At 46.1% G+C, this 25,623-nt stretch overlaps 3 protein-coding genes and 1 long non-coding RNA gene across 5 annotated transcripts in view; 1 reads left to right on the forward strand and 3 right to left on the reverse strand.

Moving 5' to 3' along the window:
* The window catches only part of HOXB3 (homeobox B3), a 41,964-nt gene extending 34,496 nt beyond the window's left edge, over positions 1–7,468 (reverse strand). The window contains exon 1 of the mRNA XM_062595931.1: positions 7,315–7,468. The gene's annotated coding sequence lies outside the window, so the exon portion shown is untranslated. The remainder of the gene's footprint in view (positions 1–7,314) is intronic.
* Positions 2,618–22,653, forward strand: LOC134151427 (uncharacterized). 2 transcript variants are annotated; one of them, XR_009960839.1, is made up of 4 exons: positions 2,618–2,653; positions 4,390–4,483; positions 17,967–18,254; positions 22,365–22,653. It is a non-coding gene; the product is annotated as an uncharacterized LOC134151427 (long non-coding RNA). The 2 variants fall into 2 exon arrangements; XR_009960837.1 differs by lacking the exon at positions 22,365–22,653 and having other exon boundaries at positions 17,967–18,418.
* On the reverse strand, positions 8,644–11,210 carry HOXB5 (homeobox B5). Its single transcript, XM_062595530.1, has 2 exons — positions 10,643–11,210; positions 8,644–9,779 (listed from the first exon to the last, which is right to left on the reverse strand). Exons 1-2 carry the CDS (start codon positions 11,187–11,189, stop codon positions 9,532–9,534), a joined length of 795 nt encoding a protein of 264 aa, XP_062451514.1. The 5' UTR covers positions 11,190–11,210; the 3' UTR covers positions 8,644–9,531.
* Positions 13,561–16,217, reverse strand: HOXB6 (homeobox B6). Its single transcript, XM_062595940.1, has 2 exons — positions 15,757–16,217; positions 13,561–14,424 (listed from the first exon to the last, which is right to left on the reverse strand). Exons 1-2 carry the CDS (start codon positions 16,163–16,165, stop codon positions 14,165–14,167), a joined length of 669 nt encoding a protein of 222 aa, XP_062451924.1. The 5' UTR covers positions 16,166–16,217; the 3' UTR covers positions 13,561–14,164.
* Positions 22,654–25,623: the final 2,970 nt, after the last annotated feature.

Raw genomic sequence — 25,623 nt, forward strand, 5'->3', positions numbered from 1 at the left:
GAGTGGAGTCACATTTCAAGCAAGAAATATAAAACATCTCATTCAAATTCCGACGGAAAGCGTGCTGCAAAACAAAATCAGCTACTTTAACTGGCCGGGCGACGAAAAAGGCACTTGAAAGCGCCTTTAAATATCTGCTTTGAATATTTAAAAATCATCCGTCCATTGATTTTGCCTATGACATTATTGCAGAATTCATATGATTCAGGTATAAATGCAGACAGTAAATCATGGATGTTATTTCTTGTACTTTTTAATTAGTATTTACACTCATACTGAATACGAATTACAAAAATGTTGGAAGCTTGGTACTTCGGAGCCCGGGGGAAGAGGGAGACAGGAACCTCTCCAAGTGTTTTGGAAGTGTTTCCAAGTAAAGATGTTAGAACACATTTTCACGAACCGTGTCAGGCTCTCTCTCTCTCTCTCTTTTTTTTTTTTTTTTTTTTTTTTTTTTTGGTATAATTTAAACACCATCCAAACAAAATTGATCCTGGAATGAAAATTATTTTTTAACTGCTCACGTTAATATCCTATAGGGACCTCTGTGTAATTGGATTTAATAAATGCATTTCCCCCTATATTCTCTTAATTTGACTCTAAATAGCGTTTCAGGGGTTATCTTAGAAAAATACTAAGAAGTCGCTCCGCATTTCCTCACGGGAGACCCAAATCAATCTACCTTATTTTCCGCCGCCATCCCACCCCGAAGCCCCCAGCGCTCCCCGTCTCCTCCCCGCCTCGGGGCCGCTGCGCAGGTCGCTCCTACCTCGCTATCCTACTCCCCATCTCTGCCCACGAGCAGAGCTTCTTCCTCCCACCTCGCCCCCCTCCCGCTTTCTTCGCCTTTTTTTTCACACTGACATCGGTCTATCAGGGTTATACACAAGACCGAGTCACGCACAGCGTAAACTTTTGACCCTCAACTTTTTGACCCCTCGAGCTATAATGCTGTACTAACAAGCCCCCCAAGACCAGAGTTACCATCGACGGCTACAGAAACTAACGCTGTACTGATTTCCCTATTTTATTTATTTTACTTACAAAACCCAAAAATCTTCAGGACTTTTTTTTTTTTTTTTTTTTTTTTTTTTTTCCTCGGGATTGGGAAGGGGGGAATATTTTCAGCCCTTTGCAAACATTAGATGTTTAACTCTGGGTCACCCAGCACTGTCTTAGACTGCTGGATGTTTTTCCCTTTGGCACCCCCCAATCGCCCCCCGTTAACTCTGTACATTTAGAAGAAGGTGAGAAAAAAAATCCTTTAAACCACAGCTGGATTAATCTCTCTTTGAATTAATTCCCTTCTATTTGCTTAATGGGAGTTCACATAGGTGAGTTGGTGACTGCGGTAATTAGCCTGTTCTGAATTTTGGAGGGAGGGGAAGGGCGGAGGGATGTCCTTGTGATTATTTTCTTTATATTACGATTATTTGGGGAGTGCTGGAGGGCTCTGTGAAGAGCAGCACCCGGGGCTGTCCGGGGGGAGCCGCAGGGACGTGGGCTGCGGGGAGGGTCGGCTCTGGCCCCGGCATCGGCCCCGGCCCGGCCCGGCCCCGGCCCCGGCCCGGCCCGGCCCGGCCCGGTGGCGCCCAGCGAGCCCCGCTCCGGCCGGGCCCTCCTGGCAGTGAACTTGGTCTGAAGCGAGCTCTGCTGGTTGCTTGAGGACGTTACAGGCGAGGCGATTGCACCAAATCCCCCTTCCCAGGCTTCCCCATCCCCGCTGCTCCTTTTCATTCCTCAGCTTCCCAAATCTCCCCCGGCCCCGGCCCCGGCCCCGGCTCCGGCCCCGTTTTTGCAGATTCTCCCTGCATAAACAGATACGTGGATTGCCACTAAGCAAATGTCCTTTAAAAAAATCCTAACGCTGTAATTTGTTTTGACTTGAAGGGTGTATGTATATATTATACATACATATATATACACATATATACACACATACACACACACATACATACATATGTTAAAAAGAGATAAATCAGAAGGAAAAAATCATACTAGTCTTAGTCTTTCAACGCTTGCTGTCAAAATAGTTTCTTTTTAAAGCTATTTAGGGTAACAGAACATGGAAAAACTACACAGGGTGGACACCTCTCAAGTTAAGTTATCAACCTCCTTCCAAATATCATTTATTTAAATATTAGGAGAGAAAAGATGAGGAAGAATCAGCTGAGATACTGAAATAGCCACGGCTTGAAAGAAAATTTCATTCTTAAATCCATTCTAGGACTGGGAAGGGGTCCCCAGAGGAGGAGACAACCCCCCTAAAGGTCCTTTTCGGGATCCCTAATTGCAGAGGAACCTTTATCAAGTGCATTTGAAATAATCCCGCAAGATCATTCCCTTCAGGTCGGACGTGTAACAAAAATTAAAATAAATAAATAAGAGGTTGGGGCTAGGGGAAGGAAAAAGCAATTTCTCAGGCTGAAATTCAGCTGTAGGGAAGGGAAGGGGGTTTGGGGGGCTGGTTTCCTGTGAGCACTTTCCCTTATTGCTGCCGTCACTGGGGGGGGGGGCAGCTGGAGCAATTCACAGGAGTATTGCAAAGAAAGAGGTTCATAATCGGGTTCTTTCCTTAAATAGAATGAAATAAAAGGATTACAGACCGAGCAGCGCAGTATCTAGTCTCTGCCGCCAGCCCATCCCCGCAAAGGTAGATAAGGACCCACAACTTCCCAATCTTCATTTTTGTGGGGGGTTGGGGGAAAGATCCTTTTTGCTTCTCAAAAGCATAATTGCCACATTGTTGTTGTATGTCTGTATTGGAGCAATATGAACCACATTCAGTCCTTCTCCCTCCCTCCCCCTCTCTTACTGCGAGTCACCATCAAACCCAGGCAGTGGGGACTTGGTAAATTAAAAAAAAAAAAAGAGAGAGAGAGAGAGAGAGAGAGAGAAAGAAAGAAAAGAGAGAGAGAAACCCAGGAGCTTAAGTTTTCCTTAAAAAGGTGACCCGGCAGACCCCGGGTCCGCATGAGCTGGAAGCGTTGTGTTGTGATCCGATGCTCACCCTGTCCTCCAAGAGAGCAGCCAGGGCTGTACAAGTCTGCTGACCTCGGAATGATCCCTCTTGCCTATGAATTATTGATGAGATATGAGCTCTGATTTCTCTTTTCAGTATGCAAACCCCATTATACTGTTAAAATGGCGATTTAATCGTTTAGAATAGCTTCGCTTTTTTTCCAACTCATTTGTGCCCCTTCCTTTTCATTTAATTCTCTTAATTAAATCCTTTAACAGATTTTAATCACTTTTTGTTGAATAAAATAAGACATCATACACATCTATAACTAGGTTACCTTGGCGAAGTTTGTTTTTGGTGGGGTTTCTTTGTTTTGTTTTTGTTTTTTAATTCGGTCTGCTTGGTTTCTTGGGTGAATTTTGCCTTTGGGTGGAAGCAAAATTTTACTTTGTGTTACGCCATACCAAGAGAGCAAATGAGGACTATTAAAAAAAACACCTTTAAAAAATCCGTAGCGTGTCGTTCACTTGCTAAAAAAGAAATAAAAAGAAATAAAGCCACGACCTTCCAGATGGCCTGACAGCGGCACTGCAACACCGAGCTGCCCTTTGCACGGCAGCGCTCCCCGAGCCCCTCTGCCCCTCTGGGAAAGGCGCTTCCCCCAGCTACCGCCGAGCGAGCCGGCGCAGCAAACGCTTGGCGGGGTGTTTTGAGGGGGGGATATTTCCACTGTGCCCCCAGAGCAGCCGGGGCGCGAGGCCGCTCGCCCGGCCCGGCCCGGCCCGGCCCGGCCCGGAGGACCCAGCGGCCCCGAGGGCAGCTCGGCGGCGAGCCCGGCGCGGCCCTTGGCGAGCGCGGGTGGCCACTGCGGGCCCTTGGGCCTGCGGGGCCGGGGCTGGGTCTTGGGTGAGAGAAACAGCAGCCTTTTTTCTTTTTCTTTCTTTTTTTTTTTTTTTTTTTTTTTTTTTTTTTTTTTTTTTTTGCTTGCTTGCATTTTTTCCCAAAGAGCCAGAGAGGATTAGGCGCTGTTTGCTAAGCGAAACCTCCAGGGATGGAGAGGAGCTAAAACGACGTGTAGAGAAACGGCAAAAAAGGCGGGGACAGGAGTGAGACCTTTTTTTTTTTTTTTTTTAATAAGGGCGAGGTGCCGGGCCCGTTGTGGCCCAGGTGGGCTCGGGAGACTCCCCCAGGCTTTGGCAGTCTCTGTACACCTGGGCCAAACCGTCCCTGATACATCCGGGCCACCACCGGAGTCAATTTAGAAGAGTCCCTACATCAGAGTGCCCGCAGTAATGAGTAGTATAAAGATCTGCATAGCTACAGAAGAGAGACTGCTTTCTTTTCAGAGCAATATTCATGTTCAGGAGTTTATCCAAATTTTTTATACCTAATATTAAAGCATTTCATATTTATTCTCTCTTCCACAGCTGCAGAAGAACTAATTGTTCCATGTCTGATGTATGCCATTAGAGTGAGAGGAACGATGAAAAATGCAAAGGAAAATCCCCGCCTACCTGCACGGTCAGACCTCCGTTTTCCTGTTTACTCTCCTTATACTTCCTCTTCATCAGCAACAGGGAGATTTTTTTTCTTTAGAGGATGGGGGGAAGCCTGTTCTAAGCCTGTGACCCCTTCCATGCTGTAAAATGGTAGCCAATTATACCTCCACATGCCTCACAGGAAACTGGAGATAAACACCATGCAGGGAAAGAAAAAAAAAAGGAAAAAGGAAAAAATAAAAAAGAAAGAAAGAAAGAAAGAAAGAAAGAAAGAAAGAAAGAAAGAAAAAAGCCCCCCCCAAAAAAACTCAGCTTGTAAAAAACGTGCTACACGATGCAGACAGAAAGTAGATCTCGGGGAGAGAGGGCAGGAGCCGTGTGAGTGATGGGAAGGAGCTGGAGGCTGATATTATCATGTCAGGAATAACATCCAAGCCCTGCTCCCGTGGCCCTGCCGCCCCCCTGCCTGTGCCGAGGCTGGCACAGGGGAGATGTCCACGTTACCTGTTGTAAATCACACAGGCATCCTCACACCGCGCGTACTTGGACAAAGCTGCTTGGTCTGGCTACCTTGGACTGCCCTTTCCCTCGCAATTACATGTTGCATATGCCAAGCCATTTAAAATGGTGGTACTTAAAAAAAATCCTTGTGTCTTGTGCCCTCGGGCTTGAGTTTGAAGCAGAGTTGTCTTGGGACAATATAAAAGACGAAAACCTCTGCGGGAGGGTGTGCGAGCTCGGCAGTAATGTGCATGATGGAGAGGGGTAGAGGTGGACACATGGACAGATGTAAGGATAGAAGGATGGAGAGATGGAGGGATGTACTTTGGGAACACAGTGTTTGTGCATCGAATGGATGGTGATACACTCAGGCATACACTCATGGGGCAGAAGTTACTTTTCTTGCATGCTTTACTAGTTATGACATGAACCAGTCAATATTACTTCTTATCACCAGTACAGATCAGAAGGCTCAGGAATTAGCAGGCCCATCACTTGGTCTAATCCCAGCTTGATAACACACCTCTGCCCACTTCCCACTTCTGAGCGTTTCTAATCCTGGGTAGACAAAATGTCTGTAACCTGTTTTGTTTGCGGTGCTAAATTTGCATTTTATGATTTTAAAACATTTCCATTGTAATGACTTTAGGATCCTGTAAAATATCTTTATTATCAGCTGAATAGCAGGCGTCCACCTTAGAAAGGCATTATGCTGTGCGGCATAAAACCACTGCACTGAATACGAGAAGCTCCCCGCACCCCACTTCCCTTCCCTGAATTTCAGTATTTTCACACGTTTGCAGAGCAGAGGTTTTCAGGCGGACTTTCAGCCTGTCACTCAAGAGTGCTCGTTTGCTCTGTCCACCCTCTTGCTGGGCAGGGATAAGCTGGAAGTTCACATGATGATAGCAAAGATATTAGGAGACACATGGAGCAGGACAGGAAAAACAGCCCGAGGAAGGAAAAGCAATCGCCAAAGTGTGCAAAAAGGGGACATTCTGCTTTGTGTAAAGGAGACGGACATGTGTCCACCAAATGTTGTCTCACCATTAAAATCCCCGCTAAGGAGGAAAAAAGGAGCTTGTGCCTGCTCCCAAGCCTAGCAAGCCCCATCCCTCCCCCTTCAGGGTGCATCCGCTTTGAACTTTTTTTTCTTTTCTCCCCCCCTCTTTTTTTTTTTTAATGGAAAAGTACGTGGGCGGGGGGGGGGGGGGGGTGGTGGAAATAGATGTGAGTTGGTTCAGGTGTTGCGAAGGGTCCCCACCACCACTACCGCGACCCCCTCCCCTGCAGATGTGGAGACTTGGGTTTAAATAAAAAGAAAATAAAAGAAAGAAAGAAAGAAAGAAAGGAAGGAAGGAAGGAAGAAAAAGATAAACCCTCCGGGCTTCTGCCCTTCCCCCCGCGGGTACCTGCAGCGGGCCGGTCCCACCTGGAGCCGCTTCGCCCCCGCGCCCACCCTCCGAGCCGAGCAGCGCTCCGCTCCTCCGCCTCCCGCCCTTCCCCGCGAACTTGCCTGTTTTCCCAAAGAAAAAGGCTGCGCCCTGACTTTTCCAGCACATGATGCCACTCTTAGAAAAAGAGACGCAAGTGAGAATAGGCAGGTTTCAATAACGCTCAGAGGGTCCCTATGCAAACTGCAGCCTCCCCGATTATTTTTTGAGATCATTTCAAGACAGGCTGGAGACATAACAGCGGTCATTCGGTGTCTCCATATGGTAGAAACGAACTGCGGAAATATGAGGACACTGCTTCATCTTATTGGAAAAAACAAAACCCAAGGGGGAAAAAAAAGCCCTGGGGCAAAAAAAAAAAAAAAAAAATCTCTACACAGGCCAAAAGAAAAGTAAAAGCGCACCAATTTCCTTGGCAGACAGGTGAAAATAATTAAAATCAAAAGGTGTTAACAACCTGAAGAACACGAACAGAATATAGCTAATTGAAATGCGAAGGCGTGGGCCAGATTTGTGATTATTTGCGAGCGGTATAAAACACATCAAATCACCTCCAATAAACGAGGAAGATCCTTTTTACACGGCGAAAGACAAAAACAAAAGTTTGTCTGCAGTACGTATGTCCCCCGGCAAGACAGGACGGAGTTCGCCTTGCAGTTATAATGAATCTTTACAGAAACGCTATTTCTGCCGCTTCCACAAAGTTCACTTGCGGGCCTCAAAGCCGTGATGGAAATCTAATGAAATTCCAGCTCTCGGGAGGCTAAGAATTAGGACCTTCTAAAAGTGAGAAATACAGCTCTGAAAGAGAGACAGACCCTCTTTCCTCCCCACTCAGCCTTTAGCCATATAAACCCTTTAAAATACTTTAAGCAGATAATATTTCAGAAGAACTTACTTTCAGGACTCCAGTCTATTGGTTCTCTGGACTGAAAACTGGACCCGCAATACATGTTCCCTGCAATTGCAACGTTTATCTCATCTGGAAAAGTGCTCACCCATTGCTGCCCCTTACAAGCCAAACCAAGCAGTTAAAGTGTCACTTAACATTCTAGAGAATGTGAAATATATTGTACATTGTCAACTCCCCAAAACCATAAAACTAACTTTATGGACCTCACGTGACTTTTGAGAGCCAGTGAGGGGTATCTGTCTGAGGTCTGGGCGATTTTTACGATCTAACTTCTAGATAAAACCCTATCCATTTGACATCTAAATGTCATACCCACTTTTGGTATAGTTTGCTATTGGTAAAAAAAAAAATCAAGGGAAGGCGAGCAAATGGTTTGGGATCTGACAGTCCACTTCACATTCCTCTCAAAATCACTTAAGAAGTACCTAAACAGTGGGAGATTAAGTTTGGTAAGTTTTAAGATCCAACTTTACTTGATACGAACAAAAAGCCTAAGCTGTATTGTAAAGATGTCAGTGGCGTTTTGCCAAATAGAGCAACTTTAAACTGGAGTATCTCGTGCCTTGTTAGAATCCCTAGGTATCAAAATTGCAACATTTGCCATCTTTGATTATGTTAAATTATCTGCAGCGAAAATGACTCGTTGTAGTAAGTATCAGTAGTTACAGAGCTGTAATCTGTTATTTTCATGTTGAGCCAGAGACTAGGATGTGAATTCAGTAAGCACAATAAACTGAAGACGAGAGATGGAGGAGAGATTGCCGTTTAGCGCAGAAATATATTTATATATATATATATATACATATTATAGCTATATTATAGATATAGATATACACCCATAATTGTATGTAACACAGGTTTATGTATACAAACAGAGACGCGTATAAACCCCTCTGGCTTTAGAATGTGTCTGTGTGCGTATCTATAGACAGGACAATTCCTGAAATGCACGTGGATGTGGTGGGAAGCGTTTGTACCATGTTATCGCGACTTAAATACTTTCAAGCAGTTTGTCCGGAATGGTTTTGGGGGGGTCTGTGTTATTTTCAGGAAACAGCTTGCGGGCAAGGCGAGCAGGCGCGGGGCCCGCGCGGAGCGCGCTCGCTGCGCGGGGCCGCGGCGCGGGCCGGGGGAGCCGCTTGCGCTGCTGCTCCGCGGCGCGGCCCGCGAGCTGCGCCGCGCAGGGAGGCGCGCAGCCTCCGCGCGCCCCGGCGCAGCCTTAGCCCCGTGCCCGGCTCCGTCTTCGGCTTTAGCGCGCGCTTCGGACTCCTTGTGCAAGTCTCCGCGGCTGGGTATAAAGTGCAACTGGGAGCCTTTGTGAGTAGGAGAAACGTTTATTTGACTTCAAGTAAAGCTACAAACAAATACAAAAAGCTTATTGGCAAAGTACTACCAGGCAGCTAGACATGACAGATGCCATTTTTACACATAACATTGCATTCACTCTGCCCACTACGAACTGTCTATTAGTCACATCAGAAATATTTCTAGTATTTACAAACATTAGAGCACTCTATTGTTGGTCCAATTTTATACATTTTTTTAATAGTGAAGTTTACCCACGTCTAAGAGTACATCTCAGAATTAGCCTGGGATTAGAAATCCTGGCCTGAAGTTTGAACTAAAACACAGACTGGACAATTTTAAGACAGAAAGATACAAGAGCTTTTTCTTTTTTTCTTTTCTTTTTTCTTTTTTTTTTTTTTTTTACATTTTTGTTTGTTTTTTGATTTTTTTTCTGCGACTGTAGTGCAGGAACCCCCGATTTTAGCTTAGGCAGAGAAGAACTCACCCAAAACCAGTAAACTCAGGAAGGGGAAAAAAAACCCAACAAATAAACAAACAATCGTATCTGTTATCAATTTATAAATAAGTTATAACATTTAAAAGGCTCACATAAAACATGCTAGCTTTCCAGAAAGCATCAAGAGAGCACGGACATATACATTTATAAGAACAACAAGAGCATGAGGAGCATCTGGAAATAAAATTTAATTAAAAAAATAAAAAAAAAGAACACGACATGAACTCAGTCCTGGGATAACGGTACCATACGCGTTGTTTTAGAATATCAACAACATGCCGAAAAGAAGGTGCCTCACTGTACAGTACTCTGAAACTAAGATCTGCTGCGCTTTATTTATTTATTTACGTATTTATTTATTGTTTCCTCTTCTTTCCTCGATATTCCTCCTCTATAATTTATGGCTGAAAGGCGCTGCCCGCAGAGGCTAAGCTCATGCTTTTCAGTTTATTATCCTTCTTCCATTTCATCCTCCTGTTTTGGAACCAGATTTTGATCTGCCTCTCGGAGAGGCAGAGAGCGTGAGCGATCTCTATTCTCCTCCTGCGGGTGAGATATCTATTGAAGTGGAATTCCTTTTCCAACTCCAGGGTCTGGTAGCGAGTGTACGCTGTCCTCGCTCTCTTACCGTCTGGTCCAGTCATGTCTGAATAACACGGACAACAGTGGGAATTTGTTTGCCGCTTTTTGGTACGATATTAGCCTTAATGCTCTCTCTTTTTTTTTTAATCGCGAAGTAAAATATTCACCTTCTTCTGGCCATTATGGAAGCTGTTTACTCCCCGAATAAGGAGCTCTCCCCCTGGCTCCCTCTCTTTCCTGCCCCCCCCGGCACGTGTAAAGCCCCCCCACCCTCGGCCCCTCCAGAACCGATACTCGTAGCTCAATATTCCTAATTTAAGTGGAGACCCTCGGTCTTTAAATCTGCCTCTTTCGCCTCTGTCTGGGTGTTTGTGTGTGTATTTGCTAGAGCATCTGTTTTAATACTGCTTTCTTCGGGAGAAAAGGGGGGGGTCTCACTGTTCCCCGTGTACCGTATCTCCTCGCAATTTTGGTTTTACCGTGAGCAGATTGTCAAGAATACACCAGCAAAATAAGAGTAGGAAAGGACGGAGAGACCCATCTGTGCATACAATGCCATTTTAATGGTCATTTCTTTCCTTTCCTCTCCCCCCCCCAGGTACACCCCCTTCCCCTCATTTTTAAATTGCCTTCTCCTACCACATAGAGACAGCTAGAGCTTTAAATAAGCGCCCATTTCGCGGCAAGAATATCGAAACTAAAATAAAATCGCTCCCCTTCAGGCGCCAGAGGCAGCTTTCTGCTTTAAAGCAGCGACCAGAGCAAGAAATACAAAAAGCAATAAATAGCTGGTTTTCTGATCAAAGCGCCTGCCCCGAATAAAAGGAAGGAGAGAAAAAGGGGGTGAGGAGGGGGGAGGGAGGGAAAAGAGGGGTGTGCGAAAATAAACAACAACAACGACAACGAGCGAAAAAGAAGTAGCTGTACCATGGCTAATGTGAAGTTTCCTCATCCAAGGGAATATCTGAGGTGCCTGCCCTTCTGGTGCTGCGGTGGAGGTTGCGATGGGCTCTGCCTGCGCTCGGGGGATGCTGCTGCTTATTGGAGTGCCCTCGTCGGCTCCCGAGGACGCGCTGGTCTCGTCTAGTTCTGTGAAATTTGTGTTGGTGCTGGCAGAAGTAGCTTGGTCGGAGGGGGACGGGGCGGGCTTGCCTCCATGGCTCTCGCTGTTGGAGCAGGGCAGGGAGTCGGGAGAAGATAAGGAGCAGCTAGACGCCTGTCTAAACCTGCTCTCCTGAGCTGGAGAAGGGAAACCGCGGGAGCTCTCCCCCACAGCCCCAAAGTGACTAGAGGAGGCTGAGCGGTTGATGCTAAGGTCCATCCCATTGTAGTTGTAGCCATAAGAGCTGGAATGCATGGTGCTTGAATCTCTGTAAGAACCGTTCATGGAACTGCTGGTCCCATAATTTAGTAACTGATAGTCGGGGCCATTTGGGTAGCGCCCTGAGAACGAGTTTACAAAGTAAGAGCTCATTTGGGTTATTTTGGAGGGCTTGATTTGTGGCTCGTGGTCGTTATAACCCTGTGCTTGACGATTTATGATGTATTAATGAATTATAGCAATGCACTGTACTTCGTTTTTGCTATGTATGCGGCCAAATATGGGGGGAGGGTGGGGGGTGCGTTTGGGAATCACGTGCTTTTGTTGACCAGTCGTAAATTCTCACTGATGACCTCAAGAGGTAATTCATGCTCTATGGTTACAAATAATGACGCTCGCGGAGCCGCTCGGCCCGAGTCAGCGCGCGGCGCCCCGAATCCCCGGCCGCGCCGCGCCGCGCCGCGCCGCGCCGCGCCACCTTGGCGGAGCGCGCCACCTGCCGGCCGCGGCGCGCCGCCGCGCCCCCGCGCCGCGCCGCCTCCCCGCGGCTCCTGCTCCCCGCTCCTTTTTTTTTTTTTTCTTTCTTTCCTTTTTTTTTTTTTTTTTTTTTTTTTTTTCCTCCGTGTCGGTGCAAGCTCCGCGGCTTGCTCCGCCGTGGGGCTTCTGCTTCCCCCCCAGGCCCGGCTCGCTGGTTGTTCTTAAGCTCTTCTTCGGCTTTACAGCGGGGACGTGGGAGCGCGGGGTGAGGCGCTAAGTCGCGTTTTGGGGCGCGCCGGCGTCTCCTCTCCTGGGAGCGGGCAAAGGCGAAGGCTGCCGTGGGGCACACGGGCGTGCTGGCTTTTTTGTTTCTTTTTTTTTTTCTTTTTTTCCTGTGTAGGTATTGCCACTGCTGCGTGGAAAAGTCGAGCTCTCTTAGCGTGCTACAAGATATACAGTCACACCTTGTAATTCTGGAGGGAAAAAAAGGGAGGGGGAGGAAAAAAAAGAAAACGAAGGGAAAGTCCAGTCGTTGGAACTGGTTGACATCGTTGCTTTTAAGATATTCTTGTTCCTGAGTGTTTCCCGTCCTCTTTAAACCGAGCATTGTGCTGTGTTGTTTTTCCTTTCCAATTGCTAACCTGCAAGGAATATTTGGGAGCAAAAGCACGCTGAAAAGGGAACAAACGTTGTGAAAGAGCTGCGCTTTGTTAAGCATTACTTTTCTTTTCTTTTCTTTTCTCTCTCCTTTTTATTTTTTTCCAAGGCAGTTTAGGAATTTCATGTGCTTGTCTGCAACTCATTGGAAATTATGCGCCATATTGAAAGTGACATATAATTATAATAATTACGGGCAATGAAAAGCGTGGCAATAATAGTAAATGTCCTACAGCTGTGAAGCTTCTGCATGAATTGATTTTAAAAGTGACTGACATTAAACCAGCTTGTGGCATGAGGGAATGCATTCATACATAGGTATTTCTTGTGGGTAGTGGGGAAAAGGAATTGAAGTGAAGAGACACTGTTTCGTAGCATTTTCTCCCCTTGAAGCTTCAGAAAATAGCATCCGAATTAAGCTGAGCTATTCGCTTGCTTTGAATCCTAAATCCCCAGTAGAAAAAGCATTTCCTTTCGTTTAATTCCACAAACCAATAAAAGTTTGCTGTAGGCATACGCGAGATTCCTCTTTGGTACAGAACAGAAGCAGTGTCCATCCCATCCCAAGTAAAACCAGACTGTCAAAATGAGCCATTTAAAATGCTTGAAATGAAAACAAAATCTAATATTCTAGAAGAGCTCATTGGACTTATTTTTTTTTCCTTAAATAAATCCTATATACTCGGAACTGAGAAGCTACTGGTTTGCAGAGAAAATTCCCTTGAAATCTGGACTTTTTTGCAATACACTTCACTTTGATTTGGGGATATGAAGTAAGGGACCAGATGTTTGAAAGATGCTAGGCAAATGTTAGGTATCTTTGGTAGATAAATGAGAACATATTTTTGCCAGTTTCTTTGATTTATTATGTATATGGAGAGCGTTTCGTCATAACTCTTTGTACTGTAACAATAAAAAAGAGCGATACTAAAGCAGAATGTCAGCGAGGAAATACTATTGGTGAAAGGTCTTCCATTTAAGATTAGACAAAAAGAGGGAAAACCAGATTTATCTCTCCACTGTAACTTCCGTATGCTTGGAGTTGCTTGTCCTTGCAGATTAGCAGACAGTGTCATAAAGAGAGAAGCAATGCTTTCTTTATAACTCTATGCTCCTTAAGAACGGCAAGTTTCTCTGAAAAAGGGAAAGATAATAATAATGACAGGGTGGTGTGCAGGAGATCGAAGACTTTGTTTTTATTAGAGAATTCCATGTTCATACCTAAGACAAACTTCAAACACAACACGTACAAAAATTAATAAAATATAACTTTTTTTGTTGTTGCTTTTGCATCCTTTTAGGTAGTACTCGTTCTTTCAGTAGGTTTTCTTAAAAAAAAAAAAAAAGAAAGAAAGAAAGAAAAAGAAAAACTAATTACAAAGACCCCAGGGCTTGATTAATTTACCAAAGGAAAACAAAAAGAAACAGGAAAAATTAAAAAGATCTATGTCAACCGTGCATGAAACATTTTTACAAAATTAAGACAATAAACACCCCAAATGACATATATTGCAGCACTTCCATTAAATACAAGAGTTAGCAGATTACTAACAGTGACACCAAGGGTAGAAAGGCGAGTAGGAGTCCTTTTTTTTCTTTGTTTTTTGTTTTTTTTTCTTTTCTTTTTCCTTTTCTTTCTTTCCCCCCCTTCTCTCTCTATCTCTTTACTTTTCTTTTTTTTTTTCTTTATGGGGGGGAGGGGAGGGAGGTCTAGGAAGGAAAAAAAAACGCAACTAGAAGCCTCTTTTTTTTTTTTTTTTTTTTTTTTTTTTTTTTTTTTTCCCTGGACACGACAGAATTACTAGAAACACGAGTCCATGGCATTGGTGGCCCAAACTTTCTAGCTGTGGCCGTTGCTGCAGAGGGCTTGTCCCACCAATGTGCTCGGCTTCCTCGCAGCCGGCCCCGCGCCACCCTCCAGCTCTTGGCTCTCCCTCGCTCACACTCACTCACTCACTCCCTCTCTCTCTCTCTTTTTTTTTTAAATAATACTTTCACTCCGCCGTTTTCTCCTCCTCCTCCTCCGCGCTCAGCTGCGAGGAGTTGAGCAGTTTGTTCTCCTTTTTCCACTTCATGCGCCGGTTCTGGAACCAGATCTTGATCTGGCGCTCGGTGAGGCAGAGGCTGTGCGCGATCTCGATGCGCCGCCGCCGCGTCAGGTAGCGGTTGAAGTGAAATTCCTTCTCCAGCTCCAGCGTCTGGTAGCGGGTGTAGGTCTGGCGGCCTCTGCGGCCGCTGGGCCCGAAGGAGGAACCTGTGACACCCGCAAATTAAAAGGAAAGGAGAGAGAGAGGGGAAAAAAAAGAAAGAATAAAGAAGGAGGGAGGAATGGAAGGGGTAGGGGAAAGCCCCGAGGTTTCTTCAGCCACGGAGACGCGGGGCGATACCCGGGGACCTAAGCGCTTGCTGCCTCGGGGCTCCCCCGCCCTGCGCACCCGGTGGCCAGCGAGCCCCGCTGCGGGCTCCGCCGTGCGCCGGGAGCCGCGGCGGCGGCGGCCGCCCGGGCAGGGGCCCCGCGGCGCCGGGCTCCGCGCCGGCCGGAGCCTGCAGCCAGGCTGGGCAGACAGGGCGAGATCTATCTTATTCCATCATGAAAAATCGCAAGGTGTTCTCCCCCCACCCCCGCCCCCGCCGCCCTTGCTATTTTCCACCCTACCGGCAACTGTAATAGAGCTGAGCATTTAAGCAATAATGAAGTGAATCGATCTGCCCAAACTCTGCATTAAAGAGGACACAACACTTTATGTCCCTGCGCTAATGGACATCAATTTGGAACTTAAAAGGCAACAAATGCATCTAAACATGGGAAAGAGGGTTGTGAGCCTCTATTTTTTCTTTCTTTCTTTCTTTCTTTCTTTCTTTCTTTCTTTCTTTCTTTCTTTCTTTCTTTCTTTCTTTCTTTCTTTCTTTCTTTTTCCTTTCCTTTTTTTTTCCTTGATTGAGGAAACAGCACTTAAAGAAGTCATATATCACCGGGGGAAAAAAAATTCTCCCCAGGCAGACTTTTCATTATGTGTGGGTTTCATTAAAAATGTAGCTCTCTCTCCTTTCAAATATTTAAACACTTTTATATTATTTAACTCCAGATCGGCTTGCTAGCTAGAGATGGATTTGCTTGTGGGTGCGGATACGTGAGTGTGTAAAGTCACCCAGATCTGATTTAGAAAAGATATCTCTCTGTGCATGTGGGGGAAAGACAGAGACAAATCATTGCAACTGCGTGACATGCAAACTGGAATGTGCAAAAAAGGGGGGAAAGAAGAAATACTGTATTCGAGTTTAAATCTGGGACAAACTTTTCTTTTTTTTTTTTTTTCTTTTTTTTTTTTTTTTTTGAGGGGGGCTGTGAAGGGGGAAACTGGGCGAAAGGGGAAAATATTTGAGCGGCACGAAGTTTTGGTGCGTGTCAGAAGCCACTTGGAGTCTCTAGTGGTGCCTAACTTCCCCGCTGGAAGTTTGGGCTCTAAAGTGAACCTTATTCCTGCTCCTCTCGCTCTCTCGCTCGCGCTCGCTCACTCTGGCGGTAACAAATAAGAAAGGGGGGGAGGAGATTGATTTATTTATTTCTGTAAAAGAGTAAACTCACTATTGCAAGAGTTCATCCGCTGCATCCAGGGGTAAACCGGGGCGGAACACTTTTGCTCCTCGCTCTCTCCGAACACAGTTTTGCTCTGCGCGCAGTCCGACTTGCGCGGCTCGGGGGCGAAGGGCACCTCGTCCAGGTTGGAGGGGGCGCACGCAGGGTCCTTCTCGCGGAAAAACCCGCCGGCCCCATAGTCACACGCGGAGCCGCGGCTGTAGGCTCCGTTGCCTTGCTGGTAGTAGGCAGAGGACGCATACCCCTTCTCCTGCACGCCCGTGGCTCCGTAGGTGGTGGGATAGTGCCTCAAAGGATCCGCATAGCCCGAGGGATATAACGGGATCTGTCCCAGGAAGGGCTCCTGCCCCGCCGCCAGACTCACCGGGAAGGTCGAGTTGACAAAATAAGAACTCATTGGAAGGAGCCTGCCGTCCTTTCCCGGCTTTATGATTTGTTGTGTTTTATAGTCCAAGTGGTTTAGCTATTAGTAGTATATCGGAGATTGGGTTTTAGCTGAAGGGAGATGGCGTGGTGCCAGCGAGGGACACAAGGAAATACAACCATCTGATCATGGGCTGACCAATAGCAGGCGCCTGAGGTTGCAAAATAGCACCCATGAGGAGCTGAGATTGCACCAGGGACCCCAAGAACAAACCATCCACCCCCTTTTTCCCTCCCTTTTAAACAACAGAAATGCACCCCCTTAACCAAATACATAATATCTGCGGAAAGAAACATTCCCGGCGCGCTCGGAGCTTCATAAATAAATAAACACCCCCCCTCTCCCCTCGGACCTCAGCACGGGGGTGTGTGAGAGCCCTGTACGTGCATGGTGGTGTGCGCGCATATGTATTTACACACATGTAATGTATACAAATACCTGGGGTAAGTGTGAGAAAAGTTAATTATTTGCATTCGAAAAACTTTAACCCCTGGTGTCTGCAAATCCTCTCGAAATATCTAGTAGTTTTCTACAGTACCAAAAAAAAAGTTTTTTTTTGAGTGAACTTTTTCAATGAGGAAATCCCGTTGATTTGATTAACTTAGATTTGCTATAGGAGAAGAAATCGGTTTTGACAACTTATTTATCTAGTTACCATAGATTATCATTCTCTTTTAAAGAAAGCGGCGCCTGCTTAAACCAAACATTCTCTTTTCAATTATGTTATCTTTTTTCCCCACCCTTTTTTCTGTAAAAGCTACATATCCGGAAGATAAATGGAAAATCGAAGCATTTCCTTTATCCTTTGCTAAATCCCGACTTGCTCGGGAGTCATGTACCGCATTGTGCCCTCTTGCGTTTTTTTGTTAATACCAAATCTATCCCCGACCTTTCATGGCTAAAAGGAAGCCTTGGGTTACGGTCAAGAGCTGAGTTTATTGATTGTTACCGATCGAGATTTTTTTAGAGAGGAGAGCTCGTCGCGTGGCGGGTCTGTGCCTGGAAGGTGCGCGGAGATCCTGCATTCCCCCTTCCCTCTTCGAGCCTGTCCCCATTACAAAATTCCTATTTATTTACGAAGTTAAAACGTTGTAAGGAATAAGCTCGAAAGTCTGGAGCGATTCTCGGTCATTCTAAAAGCTGCTCTTCGGGCTGGGATCCGTTACCTTGGTTTTGCCCGGATTACCCAGCAAGGGATGTGTTCTGCACTACCTGGTGCATCCCCCCCGTCAGCTTCCCATTTGCTCAAGGTATAGTGAGATCTCAATACACCGTCTTCCCCCCCTTCTTTTAACTGAAAAAATAACAGCGATCTTACAGGGGGAAATTTCTTAATTAGAGCCAGGAATGCCCATTGAACATTCGCAATTCAAAAAGGATTTGTTTCCTGTCTGAATTTGTAGCCATCTGTCTGTCAGGTAGTGTATGCAATGAAATAACACGCCTTATAATACAGACTCTCCTGTACTTGAATCTGTGGCTGTGTGTGCTAAGAATCTAGAATTACATATATTACATGGTCACTGTAGAGCTGCCAATGCGGTTCTCTCTGACGGAGCTCTAAGTATCTACGAAACTGGTATCTTATTACGAGCTAATTTATTTTAAACATCATGTTTACAGCAGCAAAGCCAAGATTGTTTCATGCCACGGCTGCAATGAACATTTCGACTGAAACGTAATCCCTATAATTCAAGGAAATAACATGTAAAGGAAGTAGTTTTCCATCCTCCACCCCCTCTCTGACTGATATCTCTTATATTTGTTCTTGCAGAGTTTCCCTTTGTGTATGGAATGGACCCAAACCTACGTAAATCAGCTTTATTGGTATGCAAGAAAAAAAAAAAAAAAAGTGAGATTAAAAGAGAACGATGCCTGGAGAAGAAAAAAATGGAACCCGATGAGAGACCGAAGTTAGCTGCTTTGCAGGAGCCGAGCAGCTCATATATGATTAGCGAGTTACGCAATATTTATAGCACTGCAAAAACAGCGATTATCTGGCATGATCAGCTCCGCATGCAAATTTTGGGCTAAGAAATTGGAAGTCCTGATAATTCAATGCGTGAGTACAACCGCTGCAAATGTTCCCTATAATATTTTCTCTCAGCTCTTATTATTGTTCTAAAATACATACCTCGAAATATTCTTCCCCAAGCTTTACAATAGTAAAACATTGCTCATTCTAGTACGTACGCGGCTAAAGCAGGCTTTTTGCAGAGTTCGACTGTCGACATTTGTTAAGAAAATAAAATTTACTAATTGACACTGGCCGCTTGCTAATTACTTATTGCTGATATTTTAGACACGCTGTAGATAAAAACAGTATGTCTTGTTTCTTAGAAGCAGCGTAAAGCTTCCCTTGGCCGTATAGATGGTTATTTGGGGGAGAAAAGGGAAAGAAGAAAACTTGGTTGCCAACATGACAAAAATGCCTGTCATAGTGTTCATCTTTCTTAGGGTCAGGCCCGCAGTCTAATTGGTTTGCCACCTATAATACATGTAAATACGAGCAAAGGTCTTAAACCGCACTAAATCTCAGCGAACTGCATGTTTAGCACCGAGGTGGTTTCCATTTCCATTTTAATAGCTTCACCCAAAAAAAAAAAAAAAAAAAAAAAAAGGCCTAAATGGAGTCTTATTATTATAGCTGTTTAACAGACGCTATCCTGCCCTGCTTGCTAAAGTCCGAAGGTAAAGCAGAGAGTGATTTTGCGAATATATTTTCTTTGGACGTCTCTAGCGCCGGCCAAGCCGAGGAGGGACACAGGCAGAGCCCGAGCAGACGGCTGCCGCAGCGGGCTTATACAGGAGCTCTTTAACTTAGACCCGTCTTTGACCGTACCCACTGCCGTATCTTTATGCAGTCTTTGGTCTCACCAACTTAAAAATAGTCGCAGGGTTTGCTAGAGAAGCAATAAACTGGCGAAGTTGCCAGAGACACTAGAAGGTGGTATAACACGTTTCATTTTATACTGGGAATCCGTCTTTCCTCTCCTGACTGACATCACTCAACCGGCAGGGTATAAATAACGATAAAGAGACGTATTTACAGTATGTACACTCGCAGCTCTCGGTCGAGGAAGGCTCTACTTTTTGTCATTTGCTTTTTCTGGCTCGCAAACGCCCACCCCACAAAGCAGAGCCAGGCAGATAGATGAGGGGATTAAAACAACACCTAAATATTTCGAAATGCAAACAGAACAGAGCATTGCTTGTGCGAAAGCTAAACTGGCTGAAGAACTTGGTAGAAAGTTCAGTGCAGTTAGTTCCAATAAAAAATGAAACTCTTTTTCATGTGGAGCTGGAATTCCCGATCCTTCTGAAGTGAGAACACAGCGGGGGTTTCCCTACCAAGGGACTTATTGCAGCCATAAAGTCAAGCAAACACCACGAAAACACTTGAAAAAAACCCTTGTTCCTGGATTCAGACATAGAAAGCCATTGGCAGCAGAGAAGCTCCCCCCATAATGCTCTTGCACACCCAGAATCACATCGGGAAAAGAAAAAAGCAAGCCCAACAGATGTCATTTATGCGCTACAGTCTTGGCGTATTTAAAATAATGACCCCTGAAGGTGTAAAAAAATACTCACTCTCTCCGCGCATAACCGTTTGAAACTTAATTTCCAGCAATTTAAGTTTAATTTACCTGACTTCCCGTGCAGTGCATAATAACCTTGTTAATGGGATATTTGAAAAGAAGCAATAATAATCTACCATTGTTCCATTAAAGAGTGCAGCTAATTATTAACAAAAAGGGGAGGAGGGAGGAGGAGAGAGCACGGGGGATAAGGACATCGGAGTAGTCAAAATATATCCAGACCGCACTATTTCCACGAAAGCAAATCCTGAGACCAAGGGAGGGGGAAGGAGGACTGCTGGTAAAAGAAATATTGGGTAAATAGAGAGAAGGAAAGGAAAATCCAAACACATCTAATACAGAAGGCGACTGCTGCAGGGTGTTGGGAATTGCAACGCGGAACAAGTTAATCGTGGTTGTTGCTAGTCAAAAGAAGAGAAACTTTTTCCCCGCTCTTTTTTTTTAACTTAGTCACTGAGCATCTCACTTTCTTAGACAAAATGTCACTGGTCTAGACGTAAACAGTTGCCAGGAAACTGTGTGGTAGAAGGAGAAAACGAGAGGGAGAGAGAGAGCAGGAGGGAGAGAGAGAGAGAAATCTTTTAAAATAACAGACACGCATTGTCCCTTCAAAGCCTATAGTAACTTAAAAGTGATTCGTCGTCTGCCTTTACTCTCTGTTCCCTTCCCCAGCAACCACCTCAATTTTGTGTACACGACTTGACATATCTTTTCCAGACCCCACTGAAATGACCACTCGAAGCAATAAATAAATAACAGCTCCTCTGCCTTTTATGATTAGCTCTAAGCCCCTGCGCCTCGCGCGTCATTGCTGCATCGCCTTCGACAAGATCTCCGCTTGTGTCCGCGGTGGCAAACAGCCCGCTGCCTTCTGCCTTCCGTGTGCGTGGGCAGAGGCAGCGCGAGGCCTGGGGGCCCCTCGCGTGGGGGTGCAGGTATGCCTCGGCCGCGCACGGCGGGAGCAGGCGCGCAGCTGTGCGCACACGCTGTTAGGCATGCATGTGCGCCCGCACGGGCGCGGCGCGCACGCGAGCGCGCCCACACGCGCACCCGCAGCCCGGCACCTCGGCTCTGCACCCAGCTGCAAACAGCAAAAGAAAACACAAAATACCTCCCCCCCCCAAAAAAAAACAAAAAAAAAAGACAGTCGCAATTCACAGCAGGGCACCAGGCCGCTCGGGTGGAAGCCGCAGCCGCGGGCAGCTCCCCGCGACGCGCGCGGAGCGGCTGGCGGCGCGGCTCGGAGGGGCCGCGCTGCCCGGCCCAGGGGGAGCCGGGCCCTGCCGAGCCGAGCCGAGCCGAGCCGAGCCGCGCCGCGCCGCGCCGGGCCCCGCCGGCCGCAGCCCCCCGAGAGCCGCCGCCCGCCGCCGCCGACGGTAGATGGCAGCAGACGGCGGGGAATGGGCGAGTCCCGCGGCGCGGCGGCGGCTCCGGGGGCCGCCGCTCCGGGTGGCTTCGCTTTGATTTTATTGTCTGATCTTTCTTTCCTTTTCCCCCCTCCCTCCCTCAAGGAGGGAGCGGCGGGTGGAGCCGGGGGAGCCCCGCGACGGGCAGCGCGGCCGCCCCCGGGGCTCCCCCGGGCTGCTCGGCCGCCCCTCGCGGGACCGGCCCGAAATGGTTAAAGAGACCTGCTGCCGCTCCGCTGCGGGCTTCCACAAGTGGTTGCCCACGCGGGATGTGGAAGAAGCGACAGCAATCTGGTTTTGAGCTAGGTTGCTAATCTTTTTTCTTTCTTAGCGCCAACAAAAAGAAATACCCTCCTTCCCCTCCAAAAACCACCACCACCACCAACAAAAAAAAAAAAAAAAAAAAAAAAAAAAAAAAAAAAAGAGCGCGGCGAGTGCGGAGATACTTAGGGGAAAGAGACATAAGGCATTTGAACCGCATTCATTTTCCTGTGATTTATGAAAAATGTAACAGGTTCGGGAAGAAATAGCTTTTAAAAAATGACTTTCTGTTTATTATTTTCATGGCTTGCGATCATTTACTCTTGTTCACACAATATTCCGGCACAGTCAGGCTAGGTGAGATAAATCGTCCCGTCATAAAATGTTTTATGCTTAAGTAATGAATCTCTTCTTACTCAATCTCGCTTCACACACACAGGCTCCTATATTATCATATTTTAAAATCACCTCGTAACAGTAGCAATTAGTACTATATTTCAAAATTCTGAAATCTTTAAAAAAAAAACATTCAAAATGACGGGCATCTCTGGACAAATATTTTCTTAAAACCAAAGGCAAGCGTTAGGCGATCAGATATGCAAAGGAAAGGCAACTGGAGGGCTATTTTCACACAACCTGGTCTCAATCTGTGGAAGGGACCAACCAACACAACATGGGTCTGAAACACTAGACGCTATTCCGGGCTGAAAAGCCGTGAAGCCCCGTTAACACCGCAGAACGCAATTAAGTACGAGGAGGTTTATTGCATCGCAACGTCAGCTTCATTGGGGAGTTTCACGAGGGAAAAAAAATACAATGAGAGCGCTGCGCTCTGGGTTGGCTTCATTCTTCTTATTTTTTTCCCCTCTTTTTCTTTTTTCCCCCTTTTTCCCCTCTAATTTCCAGAACCTTATTCTCGAGGACTGCCGCGAACTGCCCTCTTTGAAGAAACCACCCACGTAATAACGACCCTGGAGAGCAACGCAAAACCCAGCCGGCTGCTGCGCCAACTCCGCCAAATTGCTGGGCTCGCCCGAAGACAGGCAAACTGGCAAGAGATTCTGCGAGGGGAAAAAATAAAACACGACAACTACCCACAAAGGGCTTGGTATTTTTTTAAAGGCAGTATCTAAAAGCCTCCGTCACCGAGCTACTGCAAAATCCTTCATTTCAAGTCTACTATCTCCAGGTGACCTTACAGGCTTTATATTTCTTTTTATTCCAATTCTTTCTTTCTTTCTTTCTTTCTTTCTTTCTTTCTTTCTTTCTTTCTTTTTCTTTTTCTTTTTCTTTTTCTTTTTCTTTCTTTATTTCTTTTTCTTTCCTTTTCCTTCTTTATTTCTTTCCCCCCCTTTCTTCTTCTTTTCATTCCTTTTCCTTTCTTTTCATTTTCTCTATTTTTTCCTCTCTTTCTCACCCTATACCACCCTTCTGGGCGAAGATTTCACTTAAACAGATTTTAGAATCCCGACACCCCTGATTTCTTCTAATTCTCCTTTACTTACTACCTCACCGTTTTCTTTCTATTTTTGCTCCCTGGGTAGGGGGGGAGAGGGAGATGGGGAATGAAATAGAAAAGGCAGTTTGACAAATGCAGTTTCGCGATTAAAATTAAATGAAGAGAAACAGATAATGTTCCCTTACCTTTTGACGTCCATTTCTGTGGAATATGTAACATATATGGGGAGAGATAGACAGCGTTTGGTTATCTGTTAGCTGACAAATATTGTCCCAACCTGATAGCCGTCGATTGCCTCTCTGACTTGTGATAGCTTCTTGCATTTCTGTCATTTGCATAGAAAATGGAGTAACTTCCCTCTTTGAAAAATGATAGCCTCCACTCGGTCCAGAATCTCCACTTCCCCTCCATTACTACTGAGATTCCAAATCAGCAGGCAAATTAACCCAGGAATTAAAAAAAAAAATCATATAGCTCTTTTTGTATGTGAGTGTGTGTATGTGTGTATATATGTGTGTGTGTGTATGTATGTATAGGCTTCCCCCCCTCCCCTCTCCCCTGTTTTAGCCCTATCGAGCTTATACACAAAAGTAAAAAAATGTAAAGAGGCGAGAGCCCTATAGAGGACACTGATCCGACCCAAGGTGCAGCGGACAGAAGAATGGTGCAATATAACCACATGGGAAATAATAAAAAGTTCATGTTCACGGTTAGCAGTCCACATGACCGGCTCTGGCCAATCCCAGAACCCAGCCACTCATAAAGTTCTATCACAAAGTTGTAAATTTTCATAAAACAACAAGGAATTTATTGCATTTCTTCATGACCGGTTTAACAGCAGTCTTTTTCTTAGCCGCCATCTTTTTTTTAAACAAAAATAAAAGAATATGAAAGGGGTTTCAGGGATTTTTCCCCCCCTTGGTTGCATATGGAGGAGTGTTTGATAGAAATAATCGAATAATACCTTACACATTAAGCTATGAACAATAATAACCCCCACCCTGCAGGATAGAGAATTTGAGACTGGCGTTGGCGTTTAAACGGGTAAAGATACGGTAAAACAGCGGGGCTCCGGCGGGGGGTTGAATTTTTTTTGTTGTTGTTTTTTTTTGGTTTTTTTGGGTTTTTTTTCCGGCAATGGGGAACCTTTCTGCTGCAAGGGGGGAAGCCGCACTTGCAGAGCCCAGAAAGAGGCTGCTAAAGGTGCAGCGTGAGCGGTGCCGTGCGCCGGCAGAGCTGAGCCGCGGGCTGCGCCCGGCGCCGCGGCCCCCCCGGCCCCGCCGGGCCCCGCACCCCGCTATAGCGCGGGCGCCGCTCGCGGGGGGGGGGACCCCGCCGGTAAGCGGTGCCGTTAGCGCTATAGACTAGCCGTGCCTTCCTCTACCCCCTCCTTTTTTCTAATAATTATTTATTTAACGCTCTTGAACGCCTCCTTGCCCCGGCTGCAGCGGGCTGTGCCATGGGGCTGCGAGCGGGGCCAGCGCAGCGCAGAGGCGCGGGAGCGGGGGGAAATTTCTGGAAATCACTTTTTTTTTCCCCCCCGTATTGCACAGAGTGCTGTTGTAAGGAGCTTTCACCACGGGATATCATCAAGGAAAAAGGGAGATTTTTCCTTCTCAGCAAGCAGGATTTCAGTGTGCAAACGCCGTAATAGCTCATGCCTTTAATAATGAGCTTGCCATAATTAGTATATACAGTAGGTACCGCTAACCTGTATTACGAGTGTGGGCGCGCATATGCTTGACGTGGCACCGTATTTGCGCTGAGACCTGCTAAAAGATGCCCTGCGCCTCTTCTCCAAGACGTGAAGTTATCTGCGACGGCGGGGTGGCGAAAAGACAGGCAGACAGAGCAGGAAGGAAGGCAAGAAGGTGGAAAGCTGCCATTCCCGCATTCCCGAGCCAGGAGTACTCCGAGCGCGCTGCTTTTTTTTTTTTTTTTTTTTTTTTTTTTTTTTGTGTGTGTGTGTGTGTGTGTGTGTGTGTGTGTGTGTGTGTATGTGCGTGCGTGCGTGTGTGTGTAAGCGCATTTTACGCACGCAGTGTGAAGCAACTTGCGTGGAGCCTCCGCTGGAGGAAGCCGCGTCCTCGCTGCGCGCCCGCGAAATGTAAATAACGAGGCAGCGCGGAGCGGGGCCGCGAGGCCGCTCCCGCGCCGGCCGCGCTTTCCCCGCCGGTGCTCTGCCGTGCCGAGCTCCCTGCGTTTAATGGCTTTCATTTATTTTATGTGTGCTGTGATGCTAAACATTATTCGGCGCTAATGAAATAGTTACAGTCCACAATAAAGTAATTGAAGGGCGGAGGGAGAATCTCCAAAAACTAAACCCACAGCAAAATATATTGTCTTCCTGCAAATCGGTTACAAGAACAAGCGAATTACTGCAAGGGCGGAAAGCCTATTCGAGCTTTTTCTGGCTTCTTTGCATTCCTCCTTTTCCCTCTTCCTTACTTCAGCATCAGCCACGGCGCAATAACGGAGAGAAAGGAGAAAGGCGACTAGTTCGCATTTCGAGTATAAGAATTCTACTTTTAGTACTCGCCAAATTTATTGAAAAGGCACTAAATTATTTAAACCGATGGCTATGCTAAAAAAAGAGAGAGCCTTTTAGGGCGATATGTCGGGGTGTATTTTGATATAAAAGGATATTTGATATATTTATCTTACCTAAAGAAAAAGAACCAAATGTCCCTGTGCTATTTTAAGAGG

Source organism: Rhea pennata, chromosome 26 (assembly GCF_028389875.1).
Source record: "Rhea pennata isolate bPtePen1 chromosome 26, bPtePen1.pri, whole genome shotgun sequence".
Classification (NCBI taxonomy): domain Eukaryota; kingdom Metazoa; phylum Chordata; class Aves; order Rheiformes; family Rheidae; genus Rhea; species Rhea pennata.